The 24,563-nt window shown below is 36.1% G+C and overlaps 2 protein-coding genes across 2 annotated transcripts; both read left to right on the top strand.

Annotated features, from left to right (window-relative positions):
* The first annotated feature begins 1,494 nt into the window (after positions 1–1,494).
* On the top strand, positions 1,495–20,286 carry LOC135618489 (uncharacterized). The gene is made up of 7 exons (XM_065119373.1): positions 1,495–1,830; positions 1,949–2,354; positions 2,443–2,599; positions 7,264–7,308; positions 9,738–9,903; positions 16,896–17,257; positions 19,170–20,286. The coding sequence occupies exons 1-7, from the start codon at positions 1,612–1,614 to the stop codon at positions 19,486–19,488; spliced, it is 1,674 nt and encodes a 557-aa protein (XP_064975445.1). The 5' UTR covers positions 1,495–1,611; the 3' UTR covers positions 19,489–20,286.
* A 2,930-nt stretch (positions 20,287–23,216) lies between these two features.
* LOC135618491 (polyphenol oxidase, chloroplastic-like) lies at positions 23,217–24,336 on the top strand. The gene is made up of 2 exons (XM_065119379.1): positions 23,217–23,578; positions 23,680–24,336. Exons 1-2 carry the CDS (start codon positions 23,348–23,350, stop codon positions 24,163–24,165), a joined length of 717 nt encoding a protein of 238 aa, XP_064975451.1. The 5' UTR covers positions 23,217–23,347; the 3' UTR covers positions 24,166–24,336.
* Positions 24,337–24,563: the final 227 nt, after the last annotated feature.

Raw genomic sequence — 24,563 nt, forward strand, 5'->3', positions numbered from 1 at the left:
CTGAGCCAATCGGGTGATCCCTCGACATCAGGGCCCTCCTTCTAGCGCTAAAATGGTGGTGTAACCAACTTTAAGTCATGGCCTCGGGGCCGACACGACATGGTTCGGGTCCGGATGATGGGGGATCTTCCCGAGACGACCTTTGAGTCCGCTGAGGTGGCCGGCTGCGATGGCCCGATCGGAAAGGGGTCACCGTTTCCTCCGGGAGGGGACTCTTCACCTGGGCGTTTAGTGGGAGGCCACCGTCTTCGCACCTGCACACAGGTCGGATCGGGAAGTTCGACCTGACCCCTCCGATGATCAAGTTAGCGGATAGTGGCAGGGGGATTCTTTAGCTAAGTTGTGTCTTCTTGTCTGTCTCTCCCCTTTTCTTCTCGGAACGCGAGGGTTTTTATAATGAGGATTACCGTTGTTTGATGTGCCTGCCCGCAGAGGGCAGGATCGTACTTCTGGTAGCGTCTGACATCGACGTTGGCGTGGCGTGAGGGATCGACCTTGAGCAGGGTATTAATGTGCCTCGGTCGACGTTCCGATCTGCGTTGACCAAGTGCTGTGAGGCATTATTTGGGACAACTGACGTCACGCGAGTTTTATCGCAATTATTATCCTCATCAAAACTAATTCAGTTAAAACCTAAACTACTTCATTCAAGATACAAACAATTACAAAACATGAATCATATATTATCTAGTATGTCATTGATTCATCCGAACTCTTGGCGCGTCATGCTTTGCTTTGATATATTGTCCCATCCATTAGTATATTGACTCCCACAACATTCGATCTTGGCGCAATGTTTGATCCTTACGACCCGATGCCTGATCCCTGACTTCAGTTCAACATCTGATTCTCCTACCTCAATCGATTTGTCTTTTCATTACTTTTCTCAAATATTGATTATATCATAAATTCATCATCAAAATCCGAAACTCAATAAAATTAATATTAATTTTTTATTATCATTATCCTTGATATCAATGAAATTATTATATATTTATCAATGGTTTCAAGTGACTATATGGCGAGAACCCAATAAAAATAAAAAGGCAAAGGAATAACTATCAAGTGTACAAAAAAGAAATAAAGATAACAATTTACTTATATGAATTATCTTTTCTGTGTGATTCTATGCATAAGAAAGAGCAACACCACACACGTAAAAAGAGTTAGAAGAGAAAAAAAAAAATCAAAGAAGAAGAAAAATGATAATAAAAAAAACATGAAGTTGAACGGTACATTATAATATATCGAGCTCAGAGACATAACTATTGTGCAAGTATTTTTAATCAGACTAAACCAGTTATGAATCGGTCAAATATTTATCCCTTATTGAATCGATGATTCAAAAGTTATCGAGTGAGTGAGAAAATAATGATTTTACTGTCTAAGGGTAAAAAAAAAAAAAAAGATAAAATTGACTAATGAGACTTTTCAAACTTACACGACACTATATATATAGTAAAACCGAGTAAATAGTGGCGGTGAGAGGAGGCTACGGCGACCGTGGTGGAGGACGAGAACCCGTCTCGGACTCCACTCTTCATCTTCGCTCTTTCTGGGGAAGGCACCACCGTCTCTTCTTCGTCTTCGCTATCCTTAACGAGGGCAGACATGATGGATTCGTCACGCCTGCTAAAGAAGCCTAAACTGGAAGACGAACCGATCGAACTCATCGAGGGCGACAATGAAGGAAAGCCATCTAATTATAATAAGAGCCGCGACGACAACGTGTCTTTGCAGGAGCAGGAGGAAGCCCTCGTCGCCCTGATCGAACATCGCACCAAGGAGTGCCAACTTCTCAAGCAGAAGCTTGCCCATTACAAATCCCAGGTTTTTGATACTGTTAATGCCCTTTGTGTAAATCGATTTCAAGCATCTCTTTGTTTGTTGGTTAGCTTGAGCCGCTTTTCATCTTAAAAGGACGATCGGTTGGTATTTCTCTGTACAGCTCGAAGAGGCGGAGAAAAGATTGAGCGAGTCCCAGGCCAAGCTGGATCGCATTCGTCTCCGCTCCAAAGCTGCTCCTGTTGCCACGGATGTTGTTAAAACCGAGGCCAGGCCGTCGAACCCTATCCGGAACAATAATGACCACGCTCAGACGCGCCCTACGCCGTCGCAGCAATTGTCGCGGCCTCAGCTTCTTATTCCCCCTCATAACACCAGGCTTCCTTCCCTGGCTGCAGATGCCAGAGCCGGACGGAATGCGAAGCCAGAACTAAAAGCATCTGCTGCCGCTGGCGGCCCAATGGATTCTTCCCCTTCTACTCAGCCGGCGGGTACAGGGACGTCTAAGCCCTTCATTGAAAAGGGTGGGCCTGTTGGATCTAAAGAAAAGAGGATCAAGAGGAAGCTTGGTAATAAAAAAAATGTTCTCTAGATGTCAAATTTGATTGCTTTCCTATTGATGTCTCTAAACAAAGTTCTTTGTGTTAATCTTGGCAGAGCAGAAGGAACACCAGGATCTGATTCACAATATACGTTCATCTTCTTCACCTTGCATAATTAGATTTCAATCAGGAACCTTAATTTCCAGTCAGCATAAAAGGAAATTGAGAAGTCTTGAGCTGTGCCCAGTCAATGATCATCTCTTCGTCACCAGGTAACTGAGAATTTCACAAGAGCAGGTTGATTGTCTATTATATTTAGCAACTGCAATATCCTTTAGATAATACAAATCAACAGTTTATTTGAGTGCCTGAGCTCTAAGTTCATGCACGATATGCTGGTCTGATTTGAAAATATCTTTTGTGTTCATATTCTTGGTCAGATCTGATTGCTTTGTTTTGTCTTTGGCTGTTAGAACCTTTAACATGGTGCATACTGTTTCATGATTACTATCTTTTATTTGGCAAGTGGTTTCTTGTTTGATTGTTAGAGTGGCAAACAATGGTAATTTGGAAGGGCCATTTTTTCATGGGACACCTTGAAAATGTTGAGCCATTGGGCCTGATGGTGATGGTGGCTTTAGTATATTGTACAGTAACTTCTTTAAGTATTGAAAATCTTTCAAGGACTCCAATCAATGGGCCAATATGTAACAATCGGTGTTTATTGGTCCGACCAAGTACTGGAATCAAAAAGTATTTCTCAATTGTATTCAACAACTTGCTCAATTCAGAGACATGGCAATGACGTAAACAACATTGCCTCAATTGATGATGGCGACGACGTCGGGGAGTCAATGGTCTCGTCTACACAATTTGAGGGTGGTGCATGGACCGAGAAACAATATTTTACACATGCCACCCAAGATTTAGATCATGGAACTCGATGAGGATGGTCTCGAATATACCACAATCTAATAATTCAAATCATTTATTTGTAGATAATTCAATATTAATGAAAGGACGATTTGGAAAGTATCACAAAACTACTCCTCAAAGCTCGAAAAAGATATGTGTCACTATTCTTTTCTAATTTAGATTATTTTTGCTAAAATTATACTAAATTTATTATTTATTTTCAATTTAAAAATCCTAATCTAACATTTTTCTTCTTCTATTTTTTGGTATTTTTGGAGCTATTTTCGATTTTTTTGGGCGTATCGTTGGTATGCACTAGCATTCTGTCGATATGCCTTGGTACGCATTGTATCGACCATTGGTCGGTACACCGGTATGGACCAAAATTGCAAACCTTGGTTAAAGGCACTAGGCATTGAAAGATGCGCTAGGCGCTTGCTTGAGAAAAGTAGGGTACTTGCTAATATAAATTATAAAAATATAATTAAAAATAAAATCATTAAAATAAAATTAATATAGTGACAATCGTTAAGGATAAAGGCAAACATTAAAATAAAATAAAATGTGAGGCATTACCTATGTTACCATGTTTCAAGATCCTAAAGCTGCAGTAAAAATCTTGTAATCAACACAATTGATAAATTGTTCCTAATAAGAGATAATATTATTGTTATTAATAAGAGTTAACTATTATTAATTGACTCAACTATTGTTAACAAGAATTATTGGTGAGATAAAAAATCAAGAGCAAGCTATATCAGAATGCAGAGGTGACGAAGAGGAGATGTGCAATGGTGAACAAGAGCAATGGAGTTCGGTTGGCTCCAAAGGCAACAAAATCCTATGGTGTGGGGCTGCCGTGTGATTGTATGCAAGAGGGCATCATTGTTGGTGGCATTAGGGCTCCCGAGGGTGCTGCAGTAGGGGGAGGGGGTGGTAGAGGAGGGAGAGAGTGTGATGTTAAGTTATTGGCTTGGTTGAACTGAACTAATTACCAATTAGTTCAGGTTCAACTACTCTCCTTTTGGGCTACGCGAGTTCTTGGGTCACCCAACGCCTAGGCCTAGGCATGCTCCTATGGCAGCACCCATTCAAATCACCTCTTCTGAAACAATTTGAGGTGCTTGGACCTCACCTCTCTTTTCCCAAGAACCTAGGCGGACACTGGTGCACCTCATGACAATACTATAGTAGGTCTAGGTTACCCCAAATAGAACTAAATGAAGATCTAAACCCTTGGTTTAAACATCCCCAATTTAGTAGGTCACTTCATCATGGCCAACCGCCAATCCAACTCGACTGACTTTGAGATGTCATTGTTAAAATCACTAATTGCCATTATGTCCAGCTAGAAATTCTAGTTCAAGTTGTGTTGTTTATTTTCTTATGCTGTTAGATGTTACCAAATACATGTAGTTACTTTACTAAAACTTGAGTATAGATATTGGTGTTTGTGTTCTAGGGGCCTAAATTTTTTATTTCAAAATAATTTTGAAAAACCATACAATTCACAGAAATTGTAATGAAAGAGAGATAAGAATTCAGATTCTCATAAAATGCTGATATTAAATTTTATTATCAAAATTTACGTATTTGGTCATCTTTCAGAGCAAACTGTTGAAATTTCAATGATAAACCTCATCGAATTGTTGAACTTGATGTTGTAAATGGCAACGTTTGCCGTACCATAATGTACTGCCTAGTACGGGTGGTACGTATTAGTTTGATAAGGGATTGGTACGAGTGGTACATACCAGTTTGTTAGTATGCCCCACCGTACTATGTCGGTATAGTTTGGTACGTACCATATCAACAATTGATCAATACACCAGTATGGACCGATAAGACGAACCATGGTAAATGATACATTTCTTAATAAAGCTGCTAAAGTTTTAGAACCTTTTACTTTATTAATAGATAAAATATGACCTCATTTGTTGTATTAAGATGAAGGTACCCCCTTGTTAGGGGTTGTTAGTTTTGTGTCAGCATATGTTGATACCTTTTTAGAATAGCAGAGTTCTATATTGATGCAGAAGTGCCTGCATTGTAGGTAAAAAAGCAATATTTTAATTCTGCAGAAGATTCAATACAGTGTTTTCTCCTTCAATGCATATTGAGCTATACCAAACTACAAGATAATGATTGCCCCTCATTCCTCGGGTGATAGAGTCGTCATCATAATTATCTTTGTCAATGAACAATCAACTTTGAGACATACTTATTAACCCTCAAGGGTCCCTGTTGTTTTGGGTCACTAGAGCCCACTATTTGGCACTGTCCTTTAGTTTGTGGATGACACTCTAGTGGACCTAAAGTGATTCTTTACTACCACAAACTTTGCTCTTGGCTTGCTCTTAATTTTAGTAAGAAAATCCATTTATATGGACCTACATGCTAAAAGAAGTAATGGTTTAGCCTCCATCTTCAAGTACCAGGCCACTGGTTTCCTCTTTAGTATTTTGACCTTCCAATACACCCTGATAAACTTACAATAAAATACTAGATGCCTCTTGTCCAGAAGTTTCAAACCATTGGAAGGTTGGTATCTCAAACTACTATCTTTTTCTGGAAAGATTGGTTCTTGTCAATTCTCAGCTGACCAATCTACTGGTTGACTTTTCTTTATTTTCAATATTTGATATTTTATAAATGAAATGAATAGGATTAGAAGAGCATTTCTTTTGGAAAGTCCAGAAGACTAATAAGAATGGCTGGGCCATAGTAAACTGGATGTTTCTCTATTATCTCTCTCCTGTCCTCCCTTTATGCATTTTGCAGTTTTCTTTTCTCTTTTCTTTTTAATTATCTTTCAATGAATAAGTTTGCAGCATTGCTGCTTTTGTCCTTATAAAATGAATAAAAAATTGTTACATCAACTTCTCAGCTAACATGAAGAACTTGTCCAAAACTGAAGCAAAGAAATGGAATGATGAAAAGGACAGGGCATTTAATGAATGACAAAACAATAACCATTTTGAGTGACTTTATATTGAACGAAAATGATCCCTATTATTAATGTAAGATATGAGATTATTAAATAAATAAGAGGGCTGAAGACCTTGCAAAAGCTTGCTGTTACTCGCTGAAGCTTCCATTTTATGCAGAATATCTTGGCGAATCTTATGAGGCATTACACAAGGTGAGATTACTTTGAACTTCTGTAAGATCAAGAATGGTGGTCTAATCTTTTATATGTCAAAAAGTGTTCATAGCATTGTCTACTAAGACAAGCAATCTATTCAAGACTTCTGTTCTTGCAAACCCTGATTTACCCATATTGTCTTTGAACAAAGCCGCCAACCATCCAACTAATTTTAAATGTTAGAAACCACTGTGTAAGTAATAACAGTGGATTAAGTTACCAACTTTTGCTCACTGATGAGCACCAATCTAGTTTCCTAGTTGTACTTCCAGTCTAGGACACATCCACTTTTACCACTGGTTTAATTCTCCTTCTGGATGTAAAAGCACTCCTAGAGGATTATGATAGGACTCAGCTTGATTTTGTTCTTGAAGGACAGATCAAGCACATAATTAGCCTGTTAATACTAGTTGTACTGTATGATTAGAAAAAAACTGCAAGATATTTATTATTCATTGTAGTAACAAATTTTGAACATTAGGGGAAGGCCCCCCAATAGGACAAAAGAGGAAATGTATCAAGAAGCATGAGACTGATAATGAGATTGTCATGAACAAAGAAAAATATTTTCACTTCTAGTAAACATTTTGCAACAGTAGTGCCTCATTTTTTGTCTTACCAATATGTTACATAGCAAGTGGTGATGGATGCTCTTATGTGTATTAATTACTGAATCTTGCATTTTGAACTCCTAAAATTTATTTTCTATATTGTATAGTTGCCCTATTGCTCAACTTGGATAACCATTTTTCCATTGTTTCATTTCCATTTCCATAACAAGTCACATTTATTTACATCTTAATGATTATTTAGGATTTCTGATCTTCTTAGTTCAGGATTTTAGTCTTGGTGGCTTACTTAAATTGTACTTTGCAGCGCTTTGGATGGAGTTGTCAACTTATGGCAAGTGCAGGCCAAAGGGTAGAACTCCTAGTCTTTTCCTTCATCTATATTTGTTTTCTAGTTTTTGCAGCAGAATAGATTTGCAATGAGGGTGAATTTTCTTTTGCCATTATTTATTTTTCTTTTATGAAGTTCTAGGTATGGAAATAACTATTTCATAAGCTAACTTTGTCAAACAATTATTTGTAGGAAACATCAAGTACAATTGCACTTGCGAGAGAATCATGAAGGCACACTGAACTATTCCTGATTATTGAGAAAAAAATTATTTTTAATGGAAGATAAAAATGACTCGTTTAGTCAAAAGAGCCCTATATGTGTTTATATAACGATAGCAGTCATAGTATTTAGTATAAATATTGTTGAGAGGAAATCTGGTAATTATGTAGAAATCATATGGCTCGTAGACACAAATTTTCTGCAACCCAACAATTTTATTACCAGTAAGTTGCTAGCCACTAAATAAAACAAAATGAAGAACTCTTTTCCATTAACCTTCTCCTTTGCTATATGTTAGAAACTTATATGCAGGGCAGCAGGGGGAAAAGTATGTAAGCAGATAAAGATATAATAAGGCCATTAAATGATGATACTTGCTTATGCACAATAAGTTCCACCAGCTTTACAAGACATGTTAGGTAACACAGAAATGTATTTACAAGTTTGTCCTATAGGTTGTCAAGTAAAACTTTTATGAAATTGATGATTTATACCATTTATTGATTCACCTATTGAGATATTAAATTTTGTATCATATGTCACAAGAAATTTAACAAAATAACTCTGAAAATCATACCAGCAAAGGTAGCACAAAAGCCAGGTCCGTGTCAAACAGCATTCAGATACACACTTCCAGATCCAAACAGGACTCGCATCTGGTTTTCTGGATATCATGGCTTATTCAGACCAAAAACATATTTTTATTTTGGAACAAAAGATGCCTGACTTTATTTTTTTCATCAAAAATAACATATCAAGATAATCTACATAACAGGTCCCAATTTTTTACTTGAATGTTTCACCAAATAAATGGCAAACAAGTCTTTATTTTGATAAAAGAATGTGGTATGACCTTCAATCTAGACAATTGTTATCATCTTTCTGGTACTCTGGATCAAATGGATAAATTTTGCAATATTATCAGAATGTAGTTTTAGAGCCATTCGGCAGTCTGAGTTGGCACTTATTCTTTCATGTTGTGCTGTTGTGTAGCCATGTGAAGGCATCATAGTTTGCAACTTTGCTTTGTTCCAGGACATACTGTGTGGTATGATATATCTAAAATGGGATCCATCATACAGACATTTATACCAGTGTAGCAATACTCTACAATGTGATAATACTTAATACTGTTTGGTTTGCAAACTATATGCTCAGACACCAAACCATTATTATGATTTACTACTTTTTAAAGATTATTTGATGAGCTAAATAAACATGAAATTTGCTTAATGTTTAAAGAATTCTTCGGTAGTGTCTTGTTACGCATGACACTATCAATATGATACTGATAGATCAGTTTCTGCTATGAGTATCCTGTCATGTAAACCTTACCAATGTTTGACTAAAAGTTGAGATATCACAATCTCCCATTCAAGGTGTTTGATGTCATGTTAAGGGTAGGCCTAGAAGACACATTTAAAAGTATAATTTTTTATTATCTCAAGATAAGACCATCTCAGTGTGCACAAAGTATGCCATCTTGACACAGCTTAGTTAACACAGAGTGGCTGACAGAACTGGATTAATATCATTGTAACAACCTGAGTAGTCTACTAGCTGATAGTAATAGTATGTAGTGGATCATGGCCAACAATCCCTACAATGTATAAACCAAATCACTAATAGTGAGCGCTTATTCCCCAATAGACCCTGAATTGGCATGAACCTTGTGTACTGTGTTTACTCTTATTAGTACTAAGCCACTAAATCTACACATATCAGTCCTATATCTTGTTTTGAACAAAATGAAACTAGTGGATTGTTACACAACCAATCCATATAAATTATATGAAACCAAAATTTTCTGTTCTTTCACTTTTTAACTTAAAAATATATCTGAAAAAATAGAAATGAGTTATTGCTCATAGGTATATTGGATTATATATGCTTCTGAGAGAGTAGATAGGACTCCATACTAGGAACCTATTTGTTTCTACAATTCTTTGCCGTTTATAAATGTTCCCTTGTTTCAGCTTGAAATCGTCCAACAGAAATTAATTTACTTTGAAACTGCTTTTTTTTTTTCAATGTCATTGTATGTCAAGTAGAAATTGTCAAAATAAAAAACCAAAGCTTTAAAGATTTGGTCAAAAGCAAAAATTAAGCCAATACTTTGAATTTCAAACTTTGCAGTTTCTTGAATGTCATTGAATCAAACGAAAATCAAACTTTCTAACTTTACAATTTCAGTTGTCATTCATTGTGCTGTACTTGTGTGAGTGCAGATCCAATGCATCATTACTAAGCAGCATGGATTGTTTATCTCCAAAGCAACGGAGATGGCCAGAAGATATAGCATGGCATCCAGATGGAGATAGAATCTTTGCTGCTTATACTGCTGATGGTGGTGACTCACAGATCTCGGTTCTGAACTTGAATGCATCACGAGAAGTAAGATGATTTTTAAAAACTAATGTCTATGATAGATTTGAAAGTTGAGTAACTTTTCTTTTGTCTTTAATTTTCTTTTGACTTCTAGGGCATGAATGTGATGGTATATGCTTTTTAATACATGATTTCAAGAACAGACTCATTTGGAGTCCTGTGAATGATTAGTATACTGACTTGCTACATGTACACAAACTACCATGAATGTTTAAATACGTGACAGTCAAATGGGCTTGTGGATGTTCACTGGTCATTGATGTTTTAGAAAGTGGCCATAGTAGTATAAAGGGCTAGTCACTATAGTGCATGTAATAGATCAGCAGCAACGATAATGGTCAAGAAGTGGCTATACTGAGGGCATTTAGTGGCCACTTATAAAATTAAAAAATGGGTCTCTTAATACACATAACTTCCACTTATGTAGGGTCTCTAAAGGGCCAATTACTTTAATCTTATCCCTTCAGGCTGCAATACCGATTTTATGACTTGAACCCTGGTCAATATATGCAGTTATACCATTGCACAAAGTCCATAAATTAAAGAAACTAGTCTTTAATTTTTTTACTATAACTTTTTGTGATTAAGATAAAAGTTCAAATGTTGTTTTGGATCCAACTCTTCCATTTTGTGGTCAAGATAAAAATCAGAAGGATCAAAATTGTTTGTCAAGTTGCATTCTTCTTATCCCACATATCTCTTCCTCATTCTCTCTTCTACATTCTTAATGCTTTCTGTGTCTCATGCTCTATTCCACTCAGCACCTTGGAACACTGCCTTCCACCAAACATTCACTATTAGATTTCTTGTTTTTAGTCCATACATTGGATGGCTCTGGTATTATATTTCTAATATTTTATGGTCACATGATAGATTGATCACAAGTGATAATTTAACATTTTAATATTTTATAATTTGTGAACAATCATGTTGCTCTTTGATATTTTAATATTGTACAACATCCACTTTGCATGGAACTTACCTGGTAACTTTATGTGAACATTTAATATTAGAATTCTTTGTCATAGTAACTTCTTTTTTTATGGAATAAATCATAATTTTTATTAGTGATCCAACTTTGGGCGTATAGCACCTTCAAGGGTAGGCTTGATAGCGACTTTCTACTATTCACCTTGAAATCACTTTGCTGTTTGGTGCTGTTTGGTGCTGTTTGTTACCTTGATATGTACACGTCTTGATGGCATGCTCTTCCACATCATATTACCAGATTTGGCATGCTGGTAGCATCCATGTCTGTGACAATACATTTGGTTACATTGATTTGTACTGCACTTATCTTTAATTTAGACAATATAGAATTACTCTTTTTCATATCTTCGGTGCTTTACTATTTCTTTCTCTTGCCCATGTATTATCATTTTATGCACTATGTTTGTGTAGATACCTAGTTGGCATGTTATCTTTTATTTCTATGTGCAGTAAAAATGACAAATTTTAATCAGCAAATTGAAGCAACCTTATTTTCTCTTCACTTGCTAATCAAAAGGAAAGCAAACGTGAAAGCAGTGTCCTAACAAAAAATTATAATTTTTGATCTGGTTGTGGGGCACATATTTGATTCTTAATGGATGAACCTAATGCAGAGTTTCGAAATTGAATGAATCAGCAACCTTACCCCTACATAAGAGAGGTTTCCATGACTCAAATCTTGATCACCCTGATCTCAAGGTGCAACCTTGCCATCATAACAGAGCTCGCCCTCGTGTATTTGATTCTTAATAAGATGTTTCATTTAATTTTGCATTATCCTGTTTGAGAGAGAAAATTTGAGAATCTGATTGTGTTTGTTATGATAAAAGTAAAGAAATCATCAATTGAAGCTGGTTTGTGCATGAAAGCTTGAGGATCCATCAAGACTATCCCTAACCTTTCAAGATCAACAAAAGTTTTAAATTTGGATTGAATCCAAATACTATCAAGTCAAGTGAAAAATTACCATAAAAGAAGAGGGTCTTTTGTACCCATGGTCGACATGTCAATGGAATACCAATACATGCTGAATGAGCAATTAGAAAATGACATGGGTCATGTTTTTTAATTCATGTGTACTGAATAAGATGCTGCTGATGACATCATGATCCATAATAAAAAAGATCACAATCTGCAAGAGAAAAGACCATTAAGCTGCTAGAGTTGTACTGGTCGGTCTTCTTCGATAGTCAAGTTAATGTTTGATTGAGATATAGAAAATAAACAATAAATGTGAGTGTGTGTGGGAGAGAGTACAACAACAACAAAGCCATAAAGTCCTAAGGGATTGGTTGTATAGATCTTTTACTATCATTGATGAATGTAGAAAACCATATATTTAACTAAGGGTATTTAAATTTTTATGTATAGTTTTTATTAATGTCCTGTTAGGTCTTTCTCTTCCTCTCATACCACTAACAAGAGTCATTTCATTGACTACCGCATCTCTAGGTATCTCAAGCATTTGTTCATACCGTCTTAAACGTATTTTTCTCATTTTATCCTCTATTAAAGCGATAGATAATTGTTCATGAATAAAAATATTTTTTTTCTATATTTCCTAGTAACTCTACACATCCATCTCAACATTCTCAAATCAACAACACAAACTTATTTTTTATATAAGTCGTTTAAGTGCCCAACATTAAGATCCATGAAGTATTAATAGTTGAACAACTGTCCTATAAATTTTTTTCTTAATTTTAAAGATGCTCGATGATACCATAAGGTTCTTGATGCCCCTTATCATTCTAACTATCGCGTTTTTACTTTATGGCTAATATCTTTATTAATCTCCACCTTTTTAAATTATTGATCCAAGATGCCTAAGGTTACTTAATAGAACTTTTCCCATCTAACTTAAGTATTACTAAATTGCATCTTATATATTACTTAATGAACCTCTTGCCCATCTAACTTAAGTATTATCAAAATTGCATCTCATATACTTGTTCTATTTAATCTAAAACTTTAGTTTTTAAGGATTGCCTCCATAACTCAATTTTAAATTAATTTTATTTAGATTCTTATCAACGAAGATAATATTATCAGCAAATAACATACATTAGGGATCTCTCCTGTAAATAATTAGTAAATTCATCTATTATCAATGTGAAAAGGTAGGAACTTAATGTAAATCCTTGATATAGTCCTATACTAATAGAAAACCCACTAAACATACTCCTCATAATATTAGTAGCTATATTATCATATATATTTTTAATAATATTAATATAATTAGTTGATGTATCTTTCTTTTCTAAAACTTACCATAATAAATATCTAAGAACTCTACCCTAGATTTTCTCTAAATCAATATCAATATTTCTTTTTCTCTCAATATTTTTTCATTAGTTATCTTAATAAATAAATAGTTTTTATTGTTGATCTTTCAAACATAAAATCAAATTAATCTTTAGAGATATTTGTTTAAGGTTTTATCCTACTTTCAATAACTCTTTCTTAAAGTTTCATTATATGATCTGTGATCTTAATTCCTCTGTAGTTTAAATAGTTTTGTATGTCAACCTTATTCTTGTAAATTGACACTAAAACAACTCTTCCTTCATTCATCATGCATTTTTCTAAATCTCAAAATTTGGTTAAATAATATAACTAAGTTATTACTTGATCCCCTAAACTTTTTTAAACCTCAACAAGGATCCCGTTAGGTCTTACACTCTTAGCTATTTTTATCTTTTTACAAGGCTTCTTTACTTTACTAGCAAATTTTATGAACAAATATATGATTATTAGATCTACCATTATTATCCATCAATAAAGTTAAGTCATTTGTGGAATTATCATTAAATAATTTATAAAAATAACTTCTCCGTCTTTTCTTGATTTCGTTATCATTAACATGTAATTTTTTATTTTTTATCTTTAATGTTTCTAATATTACCTAAATCCCAACACTTTCTTTCCCTAGCTTTAGCAGTTTGATATATTTTTTTTTCTTCATATTTAGTACCTAATTTGTTATAAAAATATCATAAACTTTATATCTTGCCATACTAACACAGCTCCCTCTTGAGAGAGAGAGTCGATGATGAAAAAAAAGCTCCCCTAGCTTTCTTCTTGTGCCCTTCATTTAGCTGCGATCATAATCAATGGATATAACCAACATTTGGGTGGCTAATGGTCTGCTATGCATCATGGAGCCACATGGTTTTTTGGCATGTAGTATATACCCTAACACTTTCGGGGGTGTGATAGAGGTCAAGCAACCTTTTGGGAGTAGACTAAAACCACATAGTTTCAGCACAGAAGATCAATCGAAGGTCTCTTCTACAAGTGCTATTTGTTGTGAAGTCTAAACGCATTTTTTGGTTGGTCACGTAGATGGATTCTAGCAATTAATTTGGGCTATATTCTCTGGATCACCTGTCCCGAAAAGGGTCTCACCAATGATGTCATGACTTGCAAGAATTAGACCAATAGGTTCCAGTGGGGTCTTCCTCCATCAGTTAGGTTCGTGCATGATTGATATGTAATCAACAGGTAATAAATGAGTCTGAGCCAAAAAAGAGTTTTCCTCTTAGCTTACTTTCTATGCCCTTTAAACAGTTGTGATCATTGACAACTGATTTAGCCAACCGGGTTGCTAATTATTAAGTGGTTTTTTGTTGCATGGATGCCACATGAATTATTCAGGTTTTTCTCTCAGTAGAGGCCATCTGTTGCCATGAGATTTCCCCCCCTAACAGCAGAGATGGTACAATGGCAGAAATACGTGAAGCTGCTATCCTTCAAAGAGGAAAAAAGCAGATAAACAAAGGGTTGATAACTACCATAGGTTGCAATTGTAAGAGGAAATGGGAAAGGAAAGACGAACAAACCTGTTACTATGACCATGAAGTTGAGGAGACATCGTTGATATCGTGTCCAATGATCAAATGTCATTGGTTCATTGCATTCACTATTTGCCACCACTATCATCACGTTTGTCCTCTGCCACCACATCAAATCAGAGGAAATGATGGAGGGGGAAGGGGAAGGATAAAGGGATTCCATGATAGAGTATGGCAATGCCATTGGATTTGGGATTAATCCTGAATCCCATTTGTGCTTGCTTCGAAGATCCCTTTCTTTGCATTGCCTAATGCTTCATTTGCATGATAATTAAAGAGGTGCTGGGAATGGGGACTTGAGCTCTCATCAAAGTGGTAAATGGAAGGTTTTAGGCCTTTTTATATGATATATGAAAGAGTCATCTCTTACATAGTAACTTGGTATAATATGTTGGTAAAAAAAACTTTGTATTATATGATTATTACTTACTTTCACAACACATATATCATATTCACTAATAACTTTCAGCATGATTTTTATATAGTTCCTCATCATTTATGTTTAGTTCCCATTTCTTACAAGTTAGATATTCTATGGAATATGAAGGTAAAAATGATCATTAGCATACATGATTTTTAATTTTTGATTATTTACTTATTAAATAACATATTTTATATTTTTATGACCCTAATTTGTTTGTTTATTTTCCTTTGAGTTTAATCCAGAATTGATTTTCTTTTATTCACAGTTAACTATCAAGTTTTATCCCTTTATTTGTGCTAAGCTTAAAGTAATCCAAGACTTATGAATTTGAGTTGTTGCCATATGTTTCTGCCATGTTGATCTGGCTGATTACCCTGAAGCCGCGGACGACTTGTTTCTTGTATTGCCTTATTTATAGTCTCATTTAACATTATCTTGTTAAAATTAGTTTTATGAGGAATATCAGTAAATGATGGAAAAGAAATTTGTGCATAAAAACTTCAAGAAATAAATTGTTTCCAACTCAAACATACCCATTGATGCAAATTTTAGAATTGTCTATGTGAAATATCTTTGGACAATTTCAGAATAGTCTGATTAATCTCTAGGACAGTAGTACTGAGTCTGGCAGGTAACATTTAACCCCTTTGGAATTTTCAGGACATAATTCCATACCATTCAATTTTCACCATTTTGTGGAGAATGATTCTACATTTTGTTCTTTCATACTCCTTAGCAGATAAGTAGCAGAATTGGTTTAGGGTTTAGACTACGAGCATTGGTTGATAACTTGCTGTTGTATAATAACTATTCAGAGTTTTACATGCTAGTTGGCTTCATATTTCAATCTAATGATATATTATTCTTGACAAAATCTCCCACAGTATGATGTATGTGACTTGTTTAATTTTATGGATGAGAATATACTGCTCATGACAGTGCATGCTAATCGGTAGATATCACTGATATAACTTGCCTCTTCCCCACATGAAAAAAAAGGGAAAAAAGATCCTCTGCCAACAACTACCTGACATCATTGATGCTCTAGCCAGCTTGCTGATTGTGCGTCACAGTGGTGATTTCACATTTAGTGATAGATTATTCTTGACAAGGTCTCCCACATTATGATGTATGTAACATGTGTTTAATTCTATGGATGAGAATATACTACTCATGCTAGTGCATGCTAATTGGTGGATATCACGGGAGAACTTGCCCTTCCCCGCATGAAAAAAATAAAGCAAAAAAAAGATCCTCTGCCAAAAACTACCTGACATCATTGATGCTCCAGCAAGCTTGCTTTATTGTTGGTCATAGTGGTAATTTCTTTGTTGCTGAACTGTCCCAATACTAGCTATCATACCGGCTACTGGATGGCCATTGGAGATAAGTTGTTTCATTCCCTTTCCCTCACAAAATTATAAAATTGAAGATAGTAAATTTTCTTTTGTATTTTTCTTGAAAGATGGTAGATATATCATGTTCAACCACACTAAGTGCATGGCATTGCTGGCTTTGCTAGTGGCATGTCAACCTGTGCCATGTGTTGTTATGACTAATGCACCTAAATGGAATTGTGATCCTTGAATTGTAGTGTATTTAGTTGGTGATATAGGCTCCACATTGTTTATTAGTGTCTTCAAAATCTTGATCTCTGTAATCTCTCACTGGAATTGCTAGACACGTAAGTTAGATACTAATGCAAGATCACATTGATTGTGTCTGGACAGAAAAAGGTTACTTTCTTGGAAGGAAAGCCTCATCAAAAAGGCATTATAAATAGCATAATGTTCATGCCGTGGATTGATTTATGTTTCGTAACTGGTGGGAGTGACCATGCTGTGATACTTTGGCAAGAAATAGATGATTCATGCAAACCCAAGACAATACATGGGAATCTGCATTCTTCTGCTGTCATGGGAGTTGCTGGATTGCAACAAAAGAAGACTGTACTATCTGTTGGTGCAGACAAAAGGATAATTGCGTTTGATATGTTATCAGGAAGATCTGAGTTCAAAAATCAAATAGAAAGCAAATGCATGAGTGTGCTGCCAAACCCATGTGACTTCAATTTGTTCATGGTGCAAGCAGGGTAAGTGAATAAGCTTGTGCAATGATTCCATTGAAGTCTTATTATTTATAGTCCGTTAGAATATTTTAATATTAGAATATATTGTTTGTGCAAAATAAAATGTAAAACTGTGTCTTCTATATTATCTATTCTAGTTTCATCTGGGATTGGGTCCTAGAGTTTCTTAGTATATTCAGTTTGACTTTTGGACAATAATACTTATAAAATTGAATCAACAAAATTATAAAATTTAATATTTTAACAACTGTTAATGCTTCTATATTTATAAATTATGATACTCATGCTTGTGTTATCTTTACTGGATTAATTTTTAAACCAAGGCTTACTATAACCTTGCCATGCAAGCTCTTCTTTGCCAGTCTTGTGAAATCTCCCAACAAGTTGTGCTCAGCCTTAAATGTCTACTAGCAATGATTTCATGCATTGAGCATCATAAATAAATTGATAGTTAAATTCTATGAATAATTTACTAAAGAAATATGACTATTTCTAGGGATGGGCCAAATAGTTTTGCACCCTTGATATCTGGAAAGATATTTTCCTTCTTTTCTGTATGGTGCCTAACAAGTTTTTTCTGTTTGCTTATTTTTCTGATTCTGTATCTTTATTTTTTATTCGAATAAGCATGAATAATTTGGAAAACAAGCCTTAAGATAGGACAACCAAGTAAATATACATGCAAAACATTTAAACTGATCTAAGTAGTTGTGATGCAAATAACAAGCAAGGATGTAATGATCCAAGAATTAGATAGAATAGTCATCATTCTAGATTGCTCAAATAGCTGATCAGAAGGTTTACAAGCTTACAGAAGAAAGGAAAGCACAACAGTGACATGAATAAGCAAATAACTTATATCATGATGTAAACCAAATGTTTTAGTAAATATTGAGTGCTAAATTGGTAGCTAAGGTGCTATTGACCATCTACCTGCCATGTTGTTAGGGACCCTTTAGCTGATGCAGTTGTAATGATATTTATGCAGAAATGGTCCCTAACAAATCGAGAAAATATGTACAAACCAATCTTATATTCTCTTCGACGGTAAGGATCAAGGGTTTTTCTAAGAAAGCTCTCGCTTTCTTTTTCATTCTATGGGAAGTTGGGGCTAAGCAACAGTAAGATTTGGGAGTTCACCGTAGGGTACGTACATATGGGAGGATTATGGTGTTGAACGCGAGAAAAAAAATTGCTTTGGTTTAACCAGGCTAGATTGCAGGATAAGGTTTTGGCAAAATGAAATTAAACAGCCATAAATAACCCAAACAATAGGATACCAAAAAGATAAAAGTGCTGTTTAAAAATAAAAACTAGATGGACCTTGGTGATGCCTCATTATGGGGAAAATATAAGCACTGGTCAGATTAGCAAACCCCAGCCAATCCTTCATTGGATGCTAGTTGATTTGATCCCTACAGATCATCTTATTTCGATTCCCATTCCCAATTTCCGGAGTCGACATGGAACATTGTAATTTGGTGGACCTTGTGGAATTGTGATCAACCAAATTTTTGGATCTTGCTGTGTACACTTATAATTATTGTGGTGGAGATAAGAGATGAAATTCTAGTGTATATGGAGCTATAAAATGTGTATGCGACTCATTGCATTCAACTAGATAATCAAGCTAGTTTCTGTAGACCCAGAAGATATGATCAGAAAATTTGTCACGTGTAGTTGTTGGCTTTAGTTCTTTTGACTGGCCTTTAGTATGTTGATTGAGCATGCTGTTAGAGAAAACCGTCTCTGAAGAAAGGCAACTACCAAATAGAATCATCTTTGAAGATGCCCCCAGATGTGGATTTTGGCTTCATGCTGTATAATTTCTTGTTAATCAATTACTATGTATTCTATCAGGAATGCAGATTCTTTCCTTTTCCTGACCAGTTGATGCTCTATTTGCATTTCTCAGGGAACCTGGGAGACAGCTTCGGTTGTTTGACATACGGCTAAGGCAGACAGAAATTCATGCTTTCGGGTGGAAACAGGAAACAAGTGAATCCCAATCTGCTCTGATTAATCAGGCATGGTCTCCTGATGGTCTATATATAACATCTGGTTCGGCAGACCCCATGATTCATATCTTCGATATTAGATACGATGGACGAAAGCCTTCACAATCGGTGCAGGCTCACCAGAAACGAGTTTTTAAAGCTGTATGGCACCAATCACTTCCACTTCTCACATCAATATCATCTGATCTCAACATTGGATTACACAGGGCGTTATAGATAGTTTAGATTCTCAGCTGTGTGGTTTCCTTCTTAACCACAGCGTCTTTTGCTTAGATGACATCATGATGCATTCGAATGAAACCTTTTACTAACTAAAATCAAGGAAATTTTAGTCTTTAATTTGGGTGGTTAATTATCAGAGTGAGTGGCAAAAGCAGCAAAGTACTTGAGATGCCTTCCAAGTTGGTGTTTGTAGCTGATTAAGAAGGATCAGGAGAGTATAGCTGGGCAATAATTTGTTAATGGATGGCTACCTACAAGCAAGCTTACAAAAACTATAAATTGGCTTGGTGGTCTTTTATTGAGCTTCGCACATGATGGAGATAGAAGAACAATCTCATCTATGTGTAGGTGGTCACGTTGACAATTTTGTATATGCTCCTGCTGGAGCACAGAGGATAACTCTAATGTGCTTAGTATTGCTCTCAAGGACTGGTTTAATATTTTGTGATGAGAAGGTTCCCTCTGCTTAAGAAGCTAAAGAGCAGGGTATGAACTTCCCTTGTGAGAGTACTGCATCATAACCAGCTTGTTCTAGGGTTGTCAAACACTGATAGATGCAAGCAGCCAAATCGGGAGATCATATGATACATGATTACTGTGAAGTTGGTGTATTATCAAGAGCACAAACGCAATGTGATGCCATCGTGAGCAATTCATGATCTCAGCCATTTTGAAGAAAAGTAGTCTTCCTTGTAATATTTTATTTCAATGAGGGCTGAGTTTTGGTGTAATGAAAAGGTTGTTGTGACGTAAAAATTTATCTTATAGGAAAAGAAAAAGAGGTTTTCACTACTAATTTGACTTTGGACGAAAAAAATTTCCTTTGAAGTTGATAAATCAGATTTTGATTATAAGACTTGTCGTCAAAGGGTCTCCATGTATAAACATAGGTCTGACTTTTTTTAGTCTTGTCACAAGTTGGATTTCGTGAAGACAGAATTAGGTAGGTAGATGACAGCAAAGATTTATGTTGGGGACGTGTTTGATGTCGGGATCGATAGGTTAGAGAGAAAAATATAAGTGAAATAGATTGAATGGTATATGAACATAAAAGTACTATCTTTGTTCATATCTTCTTTATCAAACAGGTTTTGACTTGTGTTAAATCTCTTTAGAAGTAATCTTTATACCAAAAATATGTTTAGCCAACCCAAGTCTTTTATAACAAAAGTTTTGCTCAACAATCCTTTTAGATTTACAATTTTCTTATAGATAATATAACAAGAGAATAATTAACATGTCATCTATATATAATATAGCAAGAGAATAATAAAATTATCATATAGATATAACGATAAAAGTAATCGTATCATACCCATAATCTATAATAAAAGAATCAAACATTTTATACCATTGCTAAGTCGTCAAATATATTATTCACATCAGTGCTATCCTTTATCAATAAATAACATATATTCATGATAAGAATACCTTTGAGAAGGGTCTATGCTCTTTTTTTTTTTGTACTTCCACAAAAAAAAGTAAAATCATTTATGCTAGCAAATAATATATTTTAATAAAATTGATATTATCCACATCACAATCTAAACTTTGCTTTTGTATGATTTTAGTATCTTCAATCTGGGTAAAAATTCTTAGAGGAATTTGTTGTCTTAACTAAGGAGGCCTCTTTTTCATCTCATTTTTCCTCGAGAGATCTTACTTTTTTTATAGTCCATCTTGACGTTTTTTCTAGTTCTACATCAGGCATTTCTTCTAATTTATTTTCAGATAGTATAGTAGGATATACACATCTTTCATATACTTCAGTACTCTTTGATATTTAAGTCTATTAAAATTTTCTATCATCTTTTACATCTTTTAAACCATCCAAAACTATTTCCTTTTGATCTGAAAAAATTTCTCATCATAATATTTCATCTCTAGTAGTAATCTTTTCTATTAAATCTAAGTAATAACGAGATCCAAACAAATATCAAAAAATCATCATCCATACCTTCGATATTCTCTTTCGAACGTGATCAAACTCGTTGACATCGCGTTGATCATTTTTTTTAACTAAAATATAATCTATTGATTATCTTTTCAATCTCAATATCTCCTACTCTGATGATTGTCAAGATCAAATCTGCACTTCATTGATGTTATAATCAATTATTATTCATGGACATCATCCTAATTTGTGTAATCACTAGAGATTTTTTTTGTATCTTTTTAAAAAATTAAAATTATTGTAATTAGTGTTTTGTTTTATTTGGATTATGTATTCCATTTTTGTGTAATATGATTAACAAAATAATTAAATTATATTTCCTTAATGGTTTGGTCAAGTTTAGAAATTAATTAATTAATTAATACAAAATTTTAATTTTAATTTTAATTTTTTATTTCCTTGAGAAGAGCCCACCCTCCTTGCTCTTCTATTTAAAGGAGGTGAGGCTCCTACTTTGTTCATTACTGGATCAAGAGGAGTGTAATAGTTGGGGGGACTGAGATAGGAGAAGGACCTCTACATCCTGATATCAGGAAGAAAGAAAGGTAGATCATATACCCTTTCTCAATTTATTTTCAATGTATTCATGAAAATTCTTGGTTTTGTAATGATATTAATTTCATTGGTTTAGAAATTTTGAATTCTGATTAAAGATATTTGTATATTGAAATTATCTTAGCAAGATCCATGAATTATCATGTCATTAATTTAGTTTAAATATAATATCATATTAAATTAATGAATTTTTTTCCATTATTCTTTAAGTTGATCCAACTAGTTTGGCATGTTGATTTATTTGATCAATAAATTTCATGAAATTTAATTTTTTGTATTTTAAATCAAGTTGAATTAATAATTTGGTAGCATGTTGAATAATATAAATTAACATATTGATTGATTGATTGATTGATTGATTGTGGAATTTTATAATATATATATATATATATATATATATATATATAATATTTAATTAAATTAAAATTTTAAAATAATTTTGTTTGAATTAAATGAGATTATCTATTTATTATATTTAATAATTAATTAAACACTAGAATGATTGAATGAAATCGCAATTAAGGGGTCGGAGTGCGTCTGACCAACTTCAGACCGCTGACTGCCACATTGGCTCGAGTTTGGTATGACGTGGGCCTGCTTAACCCAGCGGCCTAGCCAGTGGCTCCGATCCGGCTTCGGTCTTCCATAGAAGCGCGGCCCAGCTCGAGAGACACGTGCAGGAGGCAGCTTAGTATAGGTTCAGCCCAAAAAGACCCATTCGCGGCCCATTTCCTTAGGCCCACACACGACCCGTCTCTAAAGCCCATACCGCCGCCTCTTGGAGCCTTCTAGATCAGGCAAAATAAGCCTGTGGGCTGCACCAAGGTTGGCCCGAGCCATATTGGACCAGGCCAGCTGTGTACCGACCCGTCAGTGCCCACGTGGCATGTACCGACCCGTCGATGGCCCATTGGTGGGCGGACCAAGGTTGGTCGTCTGGATCTGTGATTGTCTACGACAGTTGGACAGTAGCACGTTTATCTCGCGGGTTTCTATCGGGATTCCTTTGATTGATGATACACGCAATCCGTGAACAGGGCCCTGCCACGATTCATTCATCGTAGTGATAAGGCTTAGGTGTCTCTGTTTGGTTGGCCACCTTGTAAATTTCGTGTGCGGGGGCTGCCAGCATAAGAAAATTTCCTGGGGTGACCCGATATCGTGCCAACAGAGAGGTGACACCATCCCCCGGAATTCGTACCGGCGTGTGTGAGATATCTTTCAACTCCAATCCAAAATAATTCCACGTTTCGCATTTCATTAGATCCCCCATCCGAGAAGCCTTTTCTAGTCGCCACCACCCTTGGGCACATCAATCTCCCAGCACCCTCGAACGCAGTCGACATGTCCACCGGAGCGGCCATCGTGCTGAGCGCCACTGCCGCCGGCGCTGCCTCTGCGTGCCTCCTCCAGCGACAGCGCTCCCGCCGCCTCCCTCGCGTGTCATGCCACCGGGGAAGCCACGATCGAAGCGAGGATCCTCGGCCGACCCTGCTGCAACGGCGAGGCTTGCTGATCGTCGGTTTGGGAGGGCTATGCAGCGTGGCCGCGGGGCCGATCGTGCTCGCGGAGCCGGTGACGCCCTCGGATCTAGATCTACATCTCCAACAGATAGCCACGACGCGCGCCCAAGCCGTGCTAGGCCAGCGATTCTGATCGGTAATTGCCGCATGCAGGTGGATTCGTCCAAGCTAACGGCGATGGAGACCGAGGACGAGCTGCTGCGCGTGGAGGAGTTCGGAACGCAGCCCCGGAGGTTGGACCCCACCAGGCCGCTCCGGGTGTTGGTGGCGAGGCCCAAGAAGAGCCGCACCAAGGCGGAGAAGGAGCAGGAGGTGGAGGTACTTCAGATCAACGGCATACGGGTGGATCCGAGAAGCGCAACTCGCTTCGATGTCTACATCGCTGCCCCGCGCGGCGACCTCGCAGGGCCGGGTCTTGGGGAGTTCGCAGGCATCTTCCTGAAGCTGCCGTACAAAAGGGAGGACAGCGTCGTCGTGAGGACGGCAGGTCTCAAGCTGGGCCTCACCTCACTGTTGGACGACATGAATGCCGATGACGCTGAAAAGCTGGTGGTCTCTTTGGTTCTTCGTGCGGGCGACGTTACTGTGGGAGATATTAGTATCGATCTGAGGAAGACTGACATGGCCAGAGATATGTAGAAGATTATGTATGTTTTTGAAGTACGTGGCCGGAGTTGTATTGTGCACTCCAAAGCTTGGCAAATGCACACACACTGGAGTTGTTGATGTGGGGGTGTAATCCACGGTCTAATCTGATTTGAGCTAAAATGATAAGTCAACGCCAACCATTTGAGCTGAAGAAATTTTGAACTGACAGCCTCTTTCATATTCCAAGTTAAAACATATATTTTCTTTACAATGCTGCAAAGCAGACGTAAGTTTCGATTGAATGTGAATGCTTATGCTTTGCGGTGTTATATCTTAAGCTCAATGGTTTGTTGTTGTAATATTCCTCCTCTTCGTCTTACTTGTTACCAATTTGACTGTATTTCTACGTATGCATAGGGATTCTGACTCTCGTTATTGAATGAGAGGCG

This window comes from Musa acuminata, chromosome BXJ2-8 (genome assembly GCF_036884655.1).
Source record: "Musa acuminata AAA Group cultivar baxijiao chromosome BXJ2-8, Cavendish_Baxijiao_AAA, whole genome shotgun sequence".
Taxonomy (NCBI): Eukaryota; Viridiplantae; Streptophyta; class Magnoliopsida; order Zingiberales; family Musaceae; genus Musa; species Musa acuminata.

What these genes read in the sequence shown, in the direction of transcription:
- LOC135618489 (XM_065119373.1), top strand. Translation starts at nt 1,612, where the DNA reads ATGATGGATTCGTCACGCCTGCTAAAGAAGCCTAAACTGGAAGACGAA. An exon ending in GAGGATCAAGAGGAAGCTTG is followed by an intron (nt 2,355 to 2,442) that starts GTAATAAAAAAA and finishes TAATCTTGGCAG; the next exon opens with AGCAGAAGGAACACCAGGAT. An exon ending in TGGCAAGTGCAGGCCAAAGG is followed by an intron (nt 7,309 to 9,737) that starts GTAGAACTCCTA and finishes GTGTGAGTGCAG; the next exon opens with ATCCAATGCATCATTACTAA.
- LOC135618491 (XM_065119379.1), top strand. Translation starts at nt 23,348, where the DNA reads ATGTCCACCGGAGCGGCCATCGTGCTGAGCGCCACTGCCGCCGGCGCT. An exon ending in CGATCGTGCTCGCGGAGCCG is followed by an intron (nt 23,579 to 23,679) that starts GTGACGCCCTCG and finishes TGCCGCATGCAG; the next exon opens with GTGGATTCGTCCAAGCTAAC.